Genomic DNA, 16,156 nt, shown 5'->3' on the forward strand with positions numbered 1-16,156 from the left:
CCCAGTGCATATGATTTTTGTATAAAATAAGCATCGTTGCTGACAACTCCAACTATGCAATTTTGAACAATGAAGGCAGCAATCGGTAGCTCCTCCGAAATTGCTTCGCGATATATCTTGGAGATTGATCACGTAAGACTGAAACAATCTTTCTTTAGGCATTGATGTGTGTTATAGTGGAGCTTCAAAAATTTTATGGTATTAGAATAGGTTATTAGCATGTTAGTTAACGACTACACATACTTTATGTTTTACTCAATCTATTTTGCCTATTTAAGAAACTTGCTGAGAATAAATCCGACTAAAAGATGGAATCACTTTCTATGTTACGGCAAAACTTAAATTTGACATATTCTTCACGACTAATGGGCCTCTTTGAAACGGAAGACTCGAGCAGGCTCCACATGTCATCGTACGTGTCACATCACGATACACCTCGCACCTTCTATCGCCAACACGAAACTTCTTCACACAAACGTGTCTAATATTTGTGCACCCAAAAACAAAGCTTTATAAAGCTCGTACCTAAAAATAGCCATATAAATCACCAAAGTGCATATGTACAAACCAAAAGAGCTATGGCTTCCGGCGACGAATTCAGATTGACATCACCCGAAATAGACCATGAAGGAAGGTTACCCAGAAAATACACAGGAGAAGGTCAAGGAACAAAAAAGAACATATCTCCACCTTTAGAATGGTACAACTTGCCACAAGGGACCAAGAGCCTAGCCCTAGTTGTACAGGACATTGACGCACCCGACCCAAAGGGTCCGCTCGTGCCTTGGACGCATTGGGTCGTGGTGAACATTCCACCGACTCTGAAAAAACTGCCGGAGGGTTTTTCCGGTAAAGAAGAGGAGGTGGGTGGTGATTATGGCGAGATCAAGGAAGGTAACAATGATTGGAAGGTGCCTGGGTGGCGTGGGCCCATGCTGCCTAATCATGGTCATAGGATCGAGTTCAAGCTTTATGCTTTGGACGATGATCTGCACCTAGGTCACAAGGTATGTTTGTAAGTCTATGTTGTCTTTTAACATTCAAATAGAATCTGTTCTCTTGTTGGACTATTTGACAACATAAATAGTTAAGTCAGTTCTTATATATTGTTAAATTATGAATCCGATTGATCACGTAAATCGACTATGTGTCACCATAAATAGTTAAATCAATTCTTATATATTGTTAAATTGTGAGTCTGATTGATCTCGTAAATCTTCACTAATGCGGGACTCGGATTTAAGTAAATATTAGTAAGAGAATATTAAACCTTTTAGAAACAGTTTATTTTATTTTATTAAATGTTAAAATTTGGGTGAGTTGCAGGTGACGAAGGAGAAGGTGTTGGAGGCAATTGAAGGGCATGTTCTGGGAGAAGCAGTGTTGATCGCCATTTTCTGATGCTAATTACTATATATTAGTTGTTTGGATGTTGTACTTTGACTTTTTTATCATGCACTTTTTTTCACTTAACGTGTGATGTTATCTTTAGTTTCTCAAGTTCTGAGCAAGACAATAATGTAAAATTAGTTTTTTTTTTTTTTTCAAAAGAGTTGGGAGTTTTCGGAGCAAATATATATTACATGAAGTTAGAGGTCTGCAGGGAAACTGTTGGTTGGACTCCAAAATTAGAGATGCTTATGATTGAAAAAAGAAAAAGAAAAAAAATCATGGAACAAATTATCCTTTCATATGATTTGGTGGATTTTATTGTGCATCACCTTTTGTTTGGTTTTGATACATTGTGAGCTAAGGTAGGCGCGGCCCTAGGCCTCAAATATTAATCCCAAGGCCCATGATAATATTGTTAAGCAAATGTTTTATAACGTAAGTGATTTGCTTCACCTAATTTCCTTCAAACCCTTTTTGGCATATTTGCGGTTAACTCTTGCACTCGATTTTTGTTAAAAAATTTGTCATATAACCTTCAACTTGATTCAGTTAAATAATGACCATTGGAGTTGCTCCGTTTAATGATGATAACATTAGTAATTGGAATTGGAGAATGCGTTCGTGTAGTATTGAAGAGGGACTGAAAGAAGTGAAGTGATTAGTGTTTTTGGGATTTTGTGAATAGTGTATTTTGGATTTTCGGCATTCGTTTTTGGCCCCATGATACTTGTTTTGGTTTGGAAAGGGTTTGGCAAGATGAGTCCAACACACGGCTTTTTTTTATTTTTTTATTTTTTTAATTTTATTTATTTATTTATTTTTTTTTGTGACATAAGACGTTTTGGGTGTTTAAACATCGTTCAGGGGTTTAGAACAGCGACGGGAATAGTGTATTTTGGCTTTTAGGTATTTGTTTTGGCCCGTGATCCTTTTTTCGGGTGGGAAAGGCACTGGCAAGTGGCAACACGGGTCCAACACACGGCTTTTTAGTGACATAAGATGTTTTTGGAGGTTTTAGGGGTTTAGAACATCTTTCTAAAAGTTTGTTGAGTGTTTTGAGTAATTTTGTACTGTTCTTTTTACTTTCTTTTGCAATTGGGATTTTCCTATGACTATTTGACTAATGGAGTTGTGTTGATTTATTTATTTATTTTTAAATGGACAACTGGAGGCAAGTTACGGTTATTTATTCTTTCTGGGCCCAAAGATGTTATGGGAAATTTCATCCTATTCGTGACCACAGTGAAGTAGACTCATTAGCTCGAAGCAACGAACTCGGAACCTTCCATATTTTTGTTTATTAGGAAGCTGTAATCCGCGTCCTTACCAGTAGGCCACTTGCTATGATTGAGTTGTATTGATTCAATTTTTATTGTATTAATCATTAAATAAGAGTATTTTTTTTATTAATTCTCTGGATTATCCGAGTTTTACTAAAACGAAATAGTTCGTGAATCCTTAATCAGATACTTTCGCTCTGTCAATTATGACCATCAAAGCCTAAATAAAAGTAATACCATGGTTAGTGACTTTGAATCCAATAACTACCTTTTTTTTAACATTTGGGGGTGGTTGGGGACTCAGTTTGGAATTCGGTGCGGGAGGGATGAATGCTTTTAATGAAGATGATCTAAGTCTCAAATTTGTCATCTTATAAAATAAATCACAATTTGAACAGTCTCACTCCTAATTGTATCGAAGCTTTTTGAATAAAAAAAACCCTTACATTAATGCAGGGGTGATTAAGTAAAGACAATCTTGATGTCATTAGTGTGGTCACGCCCATCTCTCTGAAACTTCAAGTAAAGTGGATTTTAGATTTAGATCTGAATTACTTTTTTCACTTATAAACATAACCAAGACAACTCTACGTCTGGCCCACTCCAAAGTCCCTTTTTTCGGGGGCATGTTAAACAAAAGAAAAAAAACTATATTGGCTATTTTATAAAATAAATCACAATTTATATGAAACGATATCACTTTTAATTGCACCAAAGTCTTTTACATAGAATTCTCACATTTATTAATTACATGTGCGATTAAGTAAAGACAATATCAATATTTTTAATAATTTATAGCGGCCCATCTCTCAGAAACTTTTTTTGTCGAGTCTCTCTGAAACTTTAGTACAAGTTCCTTGCACAATTAGGTAAGTGCCCTTAGACTTTTCGGCTAGTTAAATAAATAACGACTCCAAATAGTTTTTGTTTTCTTTGTATGATTTGTATTGTGAAACAAGAGAAGTTAACAAGTTTCTTCTTCGGATCTTATGCTTCTACCTTCTATTTTATTTTTTCGAGCATGTATTTTTATTAGACGATCGGAGCCGTCTATGCTCTAGACTACTTAAAAAAGATCGAAAATGGTTTAGCCGATCGATTCACGTTGTATAGTTTAAAGAACAATAATCTACTTACGCTATTTTACACGTTTTATGTGCTGGTAACTTAAATAATTGATAAACATTACTTGCATTGCGAAAAGTAACTTCCTGGGTAAGATAAGAAAGCTACACTTCCAGCTAATCGAACACGATAATCTTCACTTCTGTTTGACCGAGGTTTCTAAAGAGTTACAAAACCTGGAATCACCAAGTAGTAAACAAGCTACCTGATGAGAATCAAACCTAAGATCTCTCACGTACAAGTGAAGAGGAATACTACTAGACCGTAATACTAAGTGACCATTTATCTTGAAGCTATTAGTTTGAAAATATATCTGTTCTGGTAAAAGGCATTTGTTGCTTTTGGGTCTTCAACGTCCTTTTTTCGAGTAATTGTTTTTAGGGTGTATCACACTTCTTCCTACCGTTACAGTTAAATTGCGTAAGTTATTTCATTTCTTACTTATTTCCGTAATAGGTAAGATATCTTTAACCTACAATTAAATTGCGTAACTTATTTCATTTCTTTCTCATTTCATTTCAAATCACATATCCATTAAATCTATATATATATGCAAAGCAATTAAGCATACTCCTGGAAGTGCTATTGACACCTTATACATTTCACTAGCTTCTTTTCCTACCTCTTCCGCTAATTTTTGACTTCCTTCTTATCATTTTATTACAAATGAAAGAGGAAAAAACAGTCATGAGTGAGCCTTTATCTTAGTTTGGGTCAAGTATTGTTGGTTTGCATCCAGTTGCTGGAAATCTTGGAGACTACTCAAAAACATAGTGGGAGTGGATAATGGATTCAACTTTTGGGTCTGCTTAACGGCTTCCTTAGCTATAACTCATTTGTTTCCAGACCTGCTTGAATATCAATCGCCATATAAAGCGATAAGTTGAGGTAATTAAACCCTTTAGCTCATTTATCTCTAGAATTATTTCCATGTTTTGTTTTCATGTGATTCTTTCGTTCTTTTTCACACATCCTAAGATGAGTTTGGCAGTTCTAGTGCAAATTCGCGTATCTCACATATTCCTCTTATTATTTATTTATTGCGTATATATTGTTGTGTGTGTTTTTTGTATTTGATGACAAATTTTTTAATGTGTCCGAGATACGGGATGGTATACCATATGACATTAAATAAGTTGAGGGTCACTTGAAGAATAGAATTTCCCTCCGCTTATAATAAAATGTGATGTACAACTTCGTGTTCTGGGCACACTGAATTTTTTTTTTTTTTTTTTTTTTTGGTATTTAGGATAATCTACATTGAATTATTAAAATATTAAGGGGAGAGGAATTCAGGATCTTACAACTTTTATGGCTGAAAGACGCTGCTTGTGTTTAATCTCTAGAAATAATGAAGCTAGTAATATTATCTTATTTTGAATAGCTAGTTCAATTGCATAATCGATCTTTGGTTGAAATAATCATTTAATTTTATAAGGTGTCAAAAAGAACTTGAGAAGCACTTAGATTTTTGTAAAAAATTTCAAATAGTTTCTAATAAGAGTAATTCTAGTTAGATCAAATTTTTAATAAAAAAACTTCTAGCAAAAACTCTTACAAGCATAAGCGTTTTCTATATAAGTGAATCTTAAATGAGCCATAAATAATCATTTTGGTATCTGTTGAAGTGAGTGCCGATTCATGAATATAACTACTCGTGGTTCAGTTTCCCACTGTATAAAATCCTAGCTAGATATGTTCAGTTTAATGTTGAGTGAAGAGCATTGTGTGCGATATGTTCAGTTTAATGTTGAGCAAAGAGTATTGTGTGTATGTGTGTGTCTATATTAATCTTTTGGTATTCTTGTTCAGTACCCTTGTGACGTCTCGCAAAATTTCCCATTCAATGGCGCCCAGTCTCCCTGATGAAATCAAACTCGACATACTCTCGAGGCTGCCGGTTAAATCTTTAATGCGATTTCGGTGTGTGTGCAAGCCATGGCTTCATGTAATCTCCAATCCTCAGTTCGTTGCGCAACACCAGAGAAACACAGTGGTCACAAGCACCAGCAACAACAACATCAAGCTCTTCGTTGCAAAAATGTCAGATGACCATCTCAATCTCCTTTCCATAGACTATAATGATGATGTCGTTTCAACCAGAGTGCTCAATTATCCGTCAGTAATTAAACCAGATATGGTTATTGATATTTTGGGTTCGTGTAACGGTTTGGTATGTCTAGAAATTGACTTTGGCGAATACCCTTACAACATTATCTTATGGAACCCTTCCACCGGAGATACCAATGTGTTACCGGAACCTCCTTATGTTGACCGTAATAAGATATTTTACGGATTAGGGTACGATTCCTCCGCTGAAGATTACAAGTTAATATTGGGCAGTCGTGACAGTACAACTTCAACTGAAGAGCCTTTCCGATCCATGATATATGTCTTTACAGTCAAAACGAATTCATGGAGGACTTGTCGAGACCCGTATTATCTTGAGAAGAATGATCACCGGGGCTGCTTCTTAAATGGAGCTCTTCACTGGATACAGCTTCAGAGAAGAATTTCTAAGATCGTCTCTTTTGATTTAGCAGAAGAAAATTTTAAGAGCACACTGTCATTGCCCCAACGTGACGATAGAGATATCTTCGTCGGAATCGGGACCAGCCAAGGTTGTCTCTTTGTGTATACTTCAGCGCTCCAGGATAAAACTTTTTCGATATGGATTATGAAGGAATATGGAGTCAAGGAATCTTGGAAAAGAGTCGCGAAAATTTCATCAACGAGATTAGCTAGACAGATTTTTGTTGACTTTTGTGATCTTACTGTAATGCCTGTATGCATCTTCGAGAGTGGTGAAGTTTTGCTGGATCATGAGGGAAGGATCTTGGTGATCTATAATCCCAGGCAAAAAACATACAGAATTATTATCGAGGCTGACGACGAAAACGACGTTGAAGCAGTTACTTATCCAGAGACTTTGGCTTTACCTGGAGGTGGTGCAAACATGTGAAAGTTTCAGAAATCTGTCTTGCCTATTTCTGTGTTTGTTAATTGTTTCTTATTTCTTTTAGTTTTGGTATGAAACTTTGATCTCAACAAGCAAAATTATAGACCAGCGAATTCAATGGAACATAGGCTGATGTAGAACAAATGGCGGAATGAATTGAAGAAAAATGGACCGTTGGAAGACAAAAGGATGCATCAGGAATTTGCAGGTTTGGCGTCTAAGCTTCAATTTGGACCTATAATACCTTTTAGCCATCCAAGACCGTTTCAGCCTCCAAAACACAGTTTTAATTTATGTAATAAAGATCGGACCTTTCGCTTCCGTCCGATTAATGTCATTTATTTTCGTTTGATTCCCTAAGCTTTAGAGTTGTCGAAGGGAGTTGTAAATGACTTGTATATTTAAGTCGTGGATGTTATAATTGTAATCATCAATTCAATCTTTAATAATAATAAAAAAAAGAGTCTTTGGGATTTCTCTCAAACAACTGGTGGATTCCAGATTTTAGTTCTTTAAAGATTCACGCTTGTAATCATTTTTTACTTTGTGACGCGTCATAGGATGGTGCGTTTTGGTTTATCTACGTCACAAAATTTTGGAGTTTGAGGAGCCTCCAAATATCATTTCAAATCTTATCCGGAGGGAAGTTAATCTATATAGTTGTGGTATGGAATGCTCTTTTTCCTTGTCCGGATTGAAATTCCCAACAAAATTTTACTGAGCCCCAAATAAAACACCTTATCCTCTTCTTTATGATGCCCCAAATTTAGTACTTACACAGACGTGTGAAAAATTGTTACAAATGTATGACTACACCTTGTTTCATATATGTAACATTTTATTTTATTATTTCAAAATCACGCTTGAAACTCGTTTAATAACCATTTTGTCTTTAATTATGAATCATTTGACAATTCACATAACGTTGCTGACCTTTCAAGGTCACACTTGGCAAATTCATAATAAGATGGTTAGTTTGTTTTTCTTCGTGGCTACACAATGTAAAGAAGATTTTAACCCTAGAAACGGATAAATCAAGCATAAATTAACTAGTCAATACGCTTCTTTCCAACAACCGGAGCAGTTAAATACATAATGTTTTGTCAAATTAATCATAAATTGCTTAGGGTATGCTTGATACTCTGTTTGAGTACAAGTTTTTCAATTTGAAAATTGTTTTTGAGTCACAAATCTTGAATTCTTCTTTGATAGACGGTTTTTAGAAATTAGACTTAAAAATAACTAAAAAACCATGCCTAAGTCCTGAAAACATAAAAAGTTAGTTTTAAAATTTTTTTTTAGTCCCGATCTCTTCTTTGTGACACCCAAACACTATATTTAACATCAAAAGTGATTTTAAAAAATTAATAACATTATTGGTTGTCTACCAAACGACAAATTGCTTTTTCTTAAAGCATTACTAAACAATGCTACTAACAAAAAGAACGATAGTAAAAGAATTTGCAGATTAGCACATGTGGTTAATTTTTTTTTAATAGTAAATTATTTGTACTATAACATTTGATGTACGAGACGATGGACTCTTTACAATTTTATTACATTCACTCCCTCGTTAGTTATTACTCACTCCCAGAAGTATATTTTCCACATTTATTGGTTATTCGAAATCCACCCCCAAAATATGTGATGAAAAATGCACCGCTCAAAAACCTTTTGACGTCGGACTCGGAATGATGGAGTGAACCGACCACACCCTTCTACGAAACGCGTTCCGTTGAAACCCTCCGATCATCTCTCTCTCCCCCTCAAACCCTCACTCTGTCGCTAACTAGTCAACATCCTCACGACCACCACCACTCGATTCCCGCCTCATTTTTTACGATGGTGAAAAAGAATCCGAATCCGAAAGTGTTGGTACCCGATCAGGACGAGGAGATCGATTGGGAGATGCGCCCAGGTGGCATGCTGGTCCAGAGGCGGGAAGACGAGGATGACGCCTCGGCGGCTGCTGGTGGCGGTGCTTCCGCCTCATTTCGGGGGCCCATGATGAAGATCGACGTAGTTCTCGGCCCGGGCAACGGGCCCCACTTCGAGCTCTTCCTCCCTGCTCACTCCACTTTCGGTATTATTCTTTCACTCCTGATGTTATCTTCCATTTTAATCATATTCACTGTCACTGATATGATTTGATTGCTGTTTTCAATGGTTAATTGAAGTAGTGGTTGCTAATTTCGAGAGTAAATCATGATTAGCTAGATTGGAATTGATGGGTTTTAGTTAATTAGTGTAGCACCCTTGACAACTACTAATATTAGGGATGAACACTTCGAGAATCGAACTATAGAAGAAAAGAAGAAGCATAATCCTCACCAAGCAACATATAATCCATGGGGGAAGTGGAATAATAGTTGGGTCGAGTGGTATTCGGTAAATTAGGAACAACATTCCGACAACTATGAGTCTTGTATGAAAATACGTCAAGTTCTTAATTTGGGGAAAAAAAATTCTCCCTTACTTTTGATAGCCTTAAGTGATTCCTAGTTGTGAAATTTCTTTGGTGTCCGCAAATTACAAGGACCGGGAATTGTTTCCAAAGTTTTGGGTTTTTAAGTGTTTTATCTAATTGTATCCTTATCAAGGGCTTCTTAGTGAAAATCCCGTATTTCTCCAAATTAGTGTTTTTAATAATGGAAGAGAGTTGTTAGGGGTTAGTACTTGATTTTATTTTGGATGATGTCAGGTGATATGAAGAAACATCTTGCACAGAAGACTGATTTGGAGCCAGAGGAGCAGAGGCTCTTTTTCAGGGGGGTGGAGAAGGCAGATGAGGAGCATCTGGACATTGCTGGTGTGAAGAATAACTCGAAGGTGCTGCTTCTGGAGGCCCGGAAGGAGAGTAAGGTTGAGGAGGTAAATCAAAGCAATGAGATGCCAATCAATGCTGGAGAAGTTGGAGTAAACAGCAAAGAGATGCCAAACAATGGTGGACAGGTTGGAGGCAAAAGCAATGTGATGTCAAAAGCTTCTCATGCAATTGCTGAAGTCGTAGCCGAGGTTGATAAGCTCGCAGAGAGGGTGAGTTCCATGTCCTGGTTGTATTTGGTTACCAAAATGTTAAATTGGTTTGGGGCTCACAATGTTTTGTTTGATTTTAAAAGGTTGCTGTCTTGGAAGTGGCTGTGGCTGGTGGGACCAAGGTTTCCGATAAAGAATTTGTTGTGTCAACAGAGTTGCTCATGAGGCAGTTGCTGAAATTGGACAGCATTCAAGCTGAAGGAGAAGAAAAAATGCAACGCAGGGCAGAGGTTCGTATTTTTCATGATTGTTGGTTTCTTATGATGGAATTGCCATGCATTTTGTTTGTTCTTGTGGAAATGATGTACTGTGTTGTGCTGATCACACGATGAAGTTGTTGTGATCATCGGCGTTGAGGGTTGTTATAGTTTATAGATATAGGGAGGTGAGAATTTCTTTATTGTGGCATGCATTGTGTCAAAATTGACGTATTCTGGTGGTGAGATGGTAGCCCTGCCAATGGTCAGGGTGATTGGAGCAATGTGAAGTGATGGGAAAGGACAATCAAAAGATTCATTATCAGGATTCTATTTAGGATTCTACCTCGGTGTTAATTTATAGAGCCCCACCAGGTTTCTTGTAAATAGTTTGTGAGGAAAGGTTGGATGCATGCCTATATGCTATAGTCATTCCCGTTACATATGTAATAGGACACACAATTGCCCTTAGTAGTCAGTTTATACTGGTCCTTTGGGCCCAACTTCAGTATTTTCACATATAGTAGACTCCACTTGAGGGCTTCCACCACATAGATCATTTCATTGTATTGCTTGAAACAACTAAAGGATTGCACAATATAAGCAGCATTGTTGGCTTTCGTTGGTTGCTATGTATCATGTGTCTTACACTTGAGGTCATTATTTTCTAGAGTAGCATGATATGTGTTGATGTTGGTATTTGCGAATGGAATTCCATTACTTTCTGCACTTGGAGCTATTAGATTTTTAATGGATCAGCATTACGAGATCGGTTATCTCTCTTTGAAATCCCAATGGTTATAATATTCCTCCCCTCTCCCCCTCCCTCTTTCTCTCTCCTCTTCTCTCCAAAAAGCCTATAGGACTGTAATCCCAAGGGTTTATAGGTTTTTCTCGCTTCTCTGCTTAAACTTTATTTGTTGCAATAAGCACATTGGAATGTCAGTATGTAATGGCTAGTTTATAATTTGTTTCAAAATTTTGAAGTTGCATAGACAATTAGAGATCTATTATGGCTGGTTTAACTTTCTTGTACAGGTGCGACGTGTCCAGAACTTTGTGGATGCATTGGATGCTCTAAAGGCGAGGAACAGCAATCCAGTTAACAACAGTAGCAATGCTACCACAGTAACAACCAAGTGGGAGACCTTTGACTCCGGAGTTGGATGCCTAGATCCCCCAACGTCAACGCCAGAGCCATCGTCAGCAGAACCAAATCAGGAATGGGAACACTTCGATTAGCCAAAAGTTCTCTCTGCTTTTCTGGGTTTCAGGATTCATAGTGGAACATTAGATACTTTAGCATGCAAAGTAGCTATTTTTGGGTACTGGTACCCACTTTCACAGTTCAAGGGTTTATATAACAGCCTTCAAGCACTGTAAAGGAAACTACCATCTGCTCAGATCAAACGGAATTGGTATATTTTGGATTTATAATTGATTCGTTTTGCGTGTTATGTTGTTCGTCTTCTTATATTCCTTTTACAGAGCATTTATCTCCTCCGCTCGAGGTATTGAGTACGATTCCCCCTCCCAGTGTTGCTTGTATTAAAAGAGTTATCTGCTTCAGAAATTGAACACAGAGTGCACTCTTGACCGGAGATATAGGATTGGGTGGACAAATGGGTTAACGACACGCGTCGAGTTCTTGATTGCAGGGTATTACTGTTGAGGCCATAGAAAATCTGCCATGATCAGTCGTTTATGCTTGCTTTGATGACCTTAAATTATTGATGCAAGGTTTCCGCCAATTATGGATACAGAGTCGTGCACTGAATCTGTTGAAAGAATTATATATTGTTTGTCTGAAAATAATGTCTCCACAGTGGTCAAATTTGGACTAAGCTATCATAAATGGAATATTAGGAGAGATTTTGTCATACAAACACTATTTTAACTTAATGTTTTTGACCGTGTTCGTCTGTCACATGTGTTACAGTCTCAAAACTCGGACGAAATCATCCCATCACACAATCACGTTCAAATTTCAAACAATTTAGTGGAAAATTGTTCAAAACTTCTACTTACAGGTAACAAATACGTACATATTAATTATGTGATCATACGATACATGCATCCGACATAGTGCTGTAGGTGTTTACAAGTTAATGGTCACACCTCTTGCACCATTGATATACGGCGACGATGCCATTTCTTCACCATACACCGATGTATTCCAACCATGTCTTGTTGGGTCATATTTTTCTCCGTCACCCCAAAGAGCGTAAGCCTCTTCTCCGTGAACGGCGTCATCTCCAATGATAAGCTGCTCCTCCGGCATTCTCAGAGGTATGAAAACCCTAATTGCCAGAAGTATGATAGTGGTGGAGACTATGTTCCAAGCAATCACAAACATGGCAGCAACCAATTGTTTCAGAAATTGCATCCCTCCACTGCCACCGTAGAATGCACCTCTGCTGTTGCCAACTGGCAGCATAAGCCTGCAAAGTGCTGGCTCTGCCAGAAGCCCAGTCAGCAGTCCTCCTAAAAGCCCTGCCACTGCATGTGTATGAAATACCCCTAGGGTGTCATCCACCTGTAAATCATCACAAATTAAACACAGTAAGATTTTTATTTTTTTTATGTGACAATAAGGCAATGTTCTACGTTATTCTAATTTACAAAAACAGTTTGAAATTCGGTATAAAGAGCGAATACGCTATCCTAACCAACTAACCTAACTTAAATACGTTCTTCTTTTGTTTTATTTATGATATTTTGTTCATTGATGATTGGTCAAGCATTAAGGGAAGAGGACAGAGGACTAATGGAAATCTTCTAGAAAACCAAATCGTCTGAAAGGTGGCTATTTCATTTGGTCAATCTGCACTCGATGAACGTACAAATTTGAAGGATAAGGGAACGATTATAATATACTAGTATAGTGGAAAATGATGGATGTTATGACTTTGGTGGGACAATAAGGTTGAAAATTTTGAATACTACAAAGCTTAGGGCAAAAAGAGCCGGGGGGATAGATTAATATTATCTATCGTGGCCCTCTGATTATATTAGGTTTCTTTTGAACGATGATGTTTTAGGTATTTCTTGGCCTCGTGCCATCTCGTAATGTTCTGGGCATTGGCTCCGTTTTTCACAGAAAAAGTCAGCTTGATGAATATTTTATGAATTAAAGAATAAAACAAATTAAAATGTTTGATGGAGACTTAAACCTAATTAAGATTCTTTATTTTCACACTAACTCGATTATATCAAATGTCACTTGAGTTAAAATTTTCTGAAATAAAAGTAATTTTATCACATATTTTTTCTCATCATGCACAATTTTATTGTCTTTTTAATTTATTATTATTAAATTGATAAATCAAACAAAATTCAATGGACATGAATACATCAGAATGTTTAGTTTTAAACAACATGATTTTGCATAATATGGACATGAAAAACAAATATTTAGCCGACATTGAAAGGAAAACACACAATGCGTATCATGTGCCAAAAAACAATGAGTGTGGAAAGCAGAAACTCTTACCTTTTGCAATAGGGTAGACTTTTTGTGTAGGACCATCATGGAGACCCATGGAATGCTACCAGAAAGCATTCCCATCAGAATAGCCGCCCAAGACTGCACCAACCCCGCCCCAGGTGTGATGCATACGAGCCCCGTCATCATGCCCTGAACAGCTCCGATCACCGACGGCTTGCCGAAGAACACAACGTCGAGAGACGTCCATACAAGAAGGCTGGTGGCTGCACAGATGTTTGTGTTCAACACTGCTATTGGAGCAACAACGTTTGCAGCATAAGGGGCCCCGCCGTTGAAACCTGACCAGCCCATCCACAGCATCCCAGCACCACAAAGCATTAGCAACACGTTGTTTGGTGGAAACCTCTCCCTGTCACTCTTCAACCTTGGACCAACCTAGAACACATAGGTAAACGTAGTATAATTACATCTAAATTTTTTGAACTTAGTTCAAATTCTAAAATTAAAGATGTTTGGAAGTTCTTATAGAATGGCTAAAACCGATAATCAAAAGTAACAGAAAAACAAAATAGAAGTGTTTATGTGTTATAAAGCACCTGAAAATTAAGCCAACGCTTTTAAGCGTTTTTGAAGAAATAAGCACTAGAAATTTTAGTGAAAATTTTCAATAAAGCGCTTATGAGGTGCTTTTTAGAGAAACATTTTCAAATAGGTCAAATTTGATCTAGAAAGGGTTTCAATTTGTGAAAATGGGTTTAAGGATTCTCTACTGATGTTTCGTTTATGTGCATGATATTTTCTAAAACGCGTTTAATCATAAGTACCTACCCAATAAGCGGCGGTGAAACCTGCGATGCCCGAGGAGAGATGGATGACATAACCACCGGAGTAGTCAATTACACCCCAATGATAGAGGAAGCCACCACCCCAAAGACTAAAGGCTCCAACAGTGTATGAAAATAGAAGCCAAAGAGGGACAAAAGCCATCCAAGCCTTGATGTTCATGCGGCCAAGAACAGACCCTGCTAACAAAATAAGAGTAATAGCTGCAAAAGTGAACTGAAAGTAGACGAGTGATGCCATGGGGTAAAATGGCTCAACCGTTTGGGTCTCAATCGATCCATCGTCACGAAAGTGAGTGCTTTTGGGCACTTTGGCTTGGCTAATGAGGAACTTTTGGCCTAGAGAGGGTGCTCCTTTAGCCCAAAACGGGAGGAGCTGGTCCCCGAAGGCCATACGGTAGCCTACGAGGACCCAACAGATGAGCACGGCGGCGAAGGCGTAGAGGGCCATGAAGGCTGAGTTTACTGCCCATTTCTTCTTGACTATGCTGGCGTAGAGGATCACTAGGCCCGGCATGCTTTGTAACCCAACAAAAGTGGCGGCTGTGAGTTGCCATGCGTTGTCTCCTTTGTTTAGCCACGACGGAACCGCCGGGGTTTCTACACTATAAGCATTAGTTATGCCGGCCATGGCCAAATTTCGGGGACTAAGAGCTTTGCCTTCTTGGCTAGTTAGTATTAATCTGTAATCCTTGTTGTGGAGCTGGTTTGGTTGGTAAATTAGATGTAAAGAGAAAGAAAAGGCATGGACTTTAAGCTTTTGTGTTCTGATCAATTCATAGATAGCTTCGTGTGAAATTCACTTCTAATGGGAATTAATGGGGTTGGACTTTGACTCGTGTAATTGATTTTAGTGAGACTTGGAACCCATATTTTATACTCGCAAGAGAGGTTGACTAGAGTTTCACTCTAATGCGAGAGAGTAAATTTAAGATTTTCTTTAATTAATTTTCTCTCTTTTATTGTTAGGACTTACAAAAAAAAAGTTTAAAAAAAAAAATGTACACTTAAGTTCTTATGTACTTTTTTGGTCAATATCTATATTATATATCTCCCCAATATGGGAGAGTTTTTTCGACCAAAAATGCAAATTACACACTTCATGGTATTTTACATTTTTATTAGAGTACTAAGGGTGTGTTTGTTTGAGCTCACTAGCTTTCGCTAGCTTGGACTGAACTATGTAGTGTGTTGAAACTTACCCTTCGATCAAACCAAACCAATAACAGAAAACATGAACAATGGAAGCACACTTTATTGATTGAATAAAGGAATACAAGAAAACTCACACATACAAATAGTTTTCTTGTCACATAAGTCTCTCACACACTATATCCACACTTACTATACCCTAACGTTAAGGACCCTTTTATACTAAATCAAAACCTAATCCTAGACTGAGTTGGAATCCTAAACCTATCTGAAACTTGCATCCAAGTTTCCCATACCTATTACAATTAGAACTCCCACACCAGTTAGGAACCCTTCTCGGATTCTATACCAACTTCTAACAAACTCCACCTTGGTAAGAACTCCGCCTCGAGACTTCTTCTGCTTCCATCGCTCCACCATTTTCAAGTATCAAACCTGTCTTACATGCACCAAACCCAGACAATGACTGAATTTTGATGCACCAACCACCTTTGTTAACATATCTGCAGGATTATCAGCTGAAGCAATTTTCTTTACAAGAATCTCGCCTTCAGCTATAATCTCCCGAACAAAATGATATCTTACATCTATATGTTTGGTTCTTGCATGATGCACTTGATACTTCGCCAAGTAAATAGCACTTTGACTATCACAATGCACATCTATCTTGCGCTGTTTAACTCCCAAATCTGCTATTAATCCCAGTGTCCAAATAGCCTCCTTAA

At 37.5% G+C, this 16,156-nt stretch overlaps 4 protein-coding genes across 4 annotated transcripts; 3 read left to right on the forward strand and 1 right to left on the reverse strand.

Annotated features, from left to right (window-relative positions):
- Positions 1–520: 520 nt before the first annotated feature.
- Positions 521–1,554, forward strand: LOC137721812 (uncharacterized). Its single transcript, XM_068460821.1, has 2 exons — positions 521–1,007; positions 1,327–1,554. Exons 1-2 carry the CDS (start codon positions 579–581, stop codon positions 1,399–1,401), a joined length of 504 nt encoding a protein of 167 aa, XP_068316922.1. The 5' UTR covers positions 521–578; the 3' UTR covers positions 1,402–1,554.
- Positions 1,555–5,643: 4,089 nt separating this feature from the next.
- Positions 5,644–6,759, forward strand: LOC137722099 (F-box protein At3g07870-like). Its single transcript, XM_068461081.1, has one exon. It carries the CDS (start codon positions 5,644–5,646, stop codon positions 6,757–6,759), a length of 1,116 nt encoding a protein of 371 aa, XP_068317182.1.
- Positions 6,760–8,367: 1,608 nt separating this feature from the next.
- On the forward strand, positions 8,368–11,446 carry LOC137722697 (BAG family molecular chaperone regulator 4-like). Its single transcript, XM_068461760.1, has 4 exons — positions 8,368–8,839; positions 9,458–9,792; positions 9,876–10,022; positions 11,028–11,446. The coding sequence occupies exons 1-4, from the start codon at positions 8,599–8,601 to the stop codon at positions 11,229–11,231; spliced, it is 927 nt and encodes a 308-aa protein (XP_068317861.1). The 5' UTR covers positions 8,368–8,598; the 3' UTR covers positions 11,232–11,446.
- Positions 11,447–11,602: 156 nt separating this feature from the next.
- Positions 11,603–15,098, reverse strand: LOC137722696 (ammonium transporter 2). The gene is made up of 3 exons (XM_068461759.1): positions 14,266–15,098; positions 13,483–13,872; positions 11,603–12,525 (listed from the first exon to the last, which is right to left on the reverse strand). The coding sequence occupies exons 1-3, from the start codon at positions 14,908–14,910 to the stop codon at positions 12,088–12,090; spliced, it is 1,473 nt and encodes a 490-aa protein (XP_068317860.1). The 5' UTR covers positions 14,911–15,098; the 3' UTR covers positions 11,603–12,087.
- Between the last annotated feature and the right edge of the window lie 1,058 nt (positions 15,099–16,156).

This window comes from Pyrus communis, chromosome 17 (genome assembly GCF_963583255.1).
Source record: "Pyrus communis chromosome 17, drPyrComm1.1, whole genome shotgun sequence".
NCBI lineage: Eukaryota > Viridiplantae > Streptophyta > Magnoliopsida > Rosales > Rosaceae > Pyrus > Pyrus communis.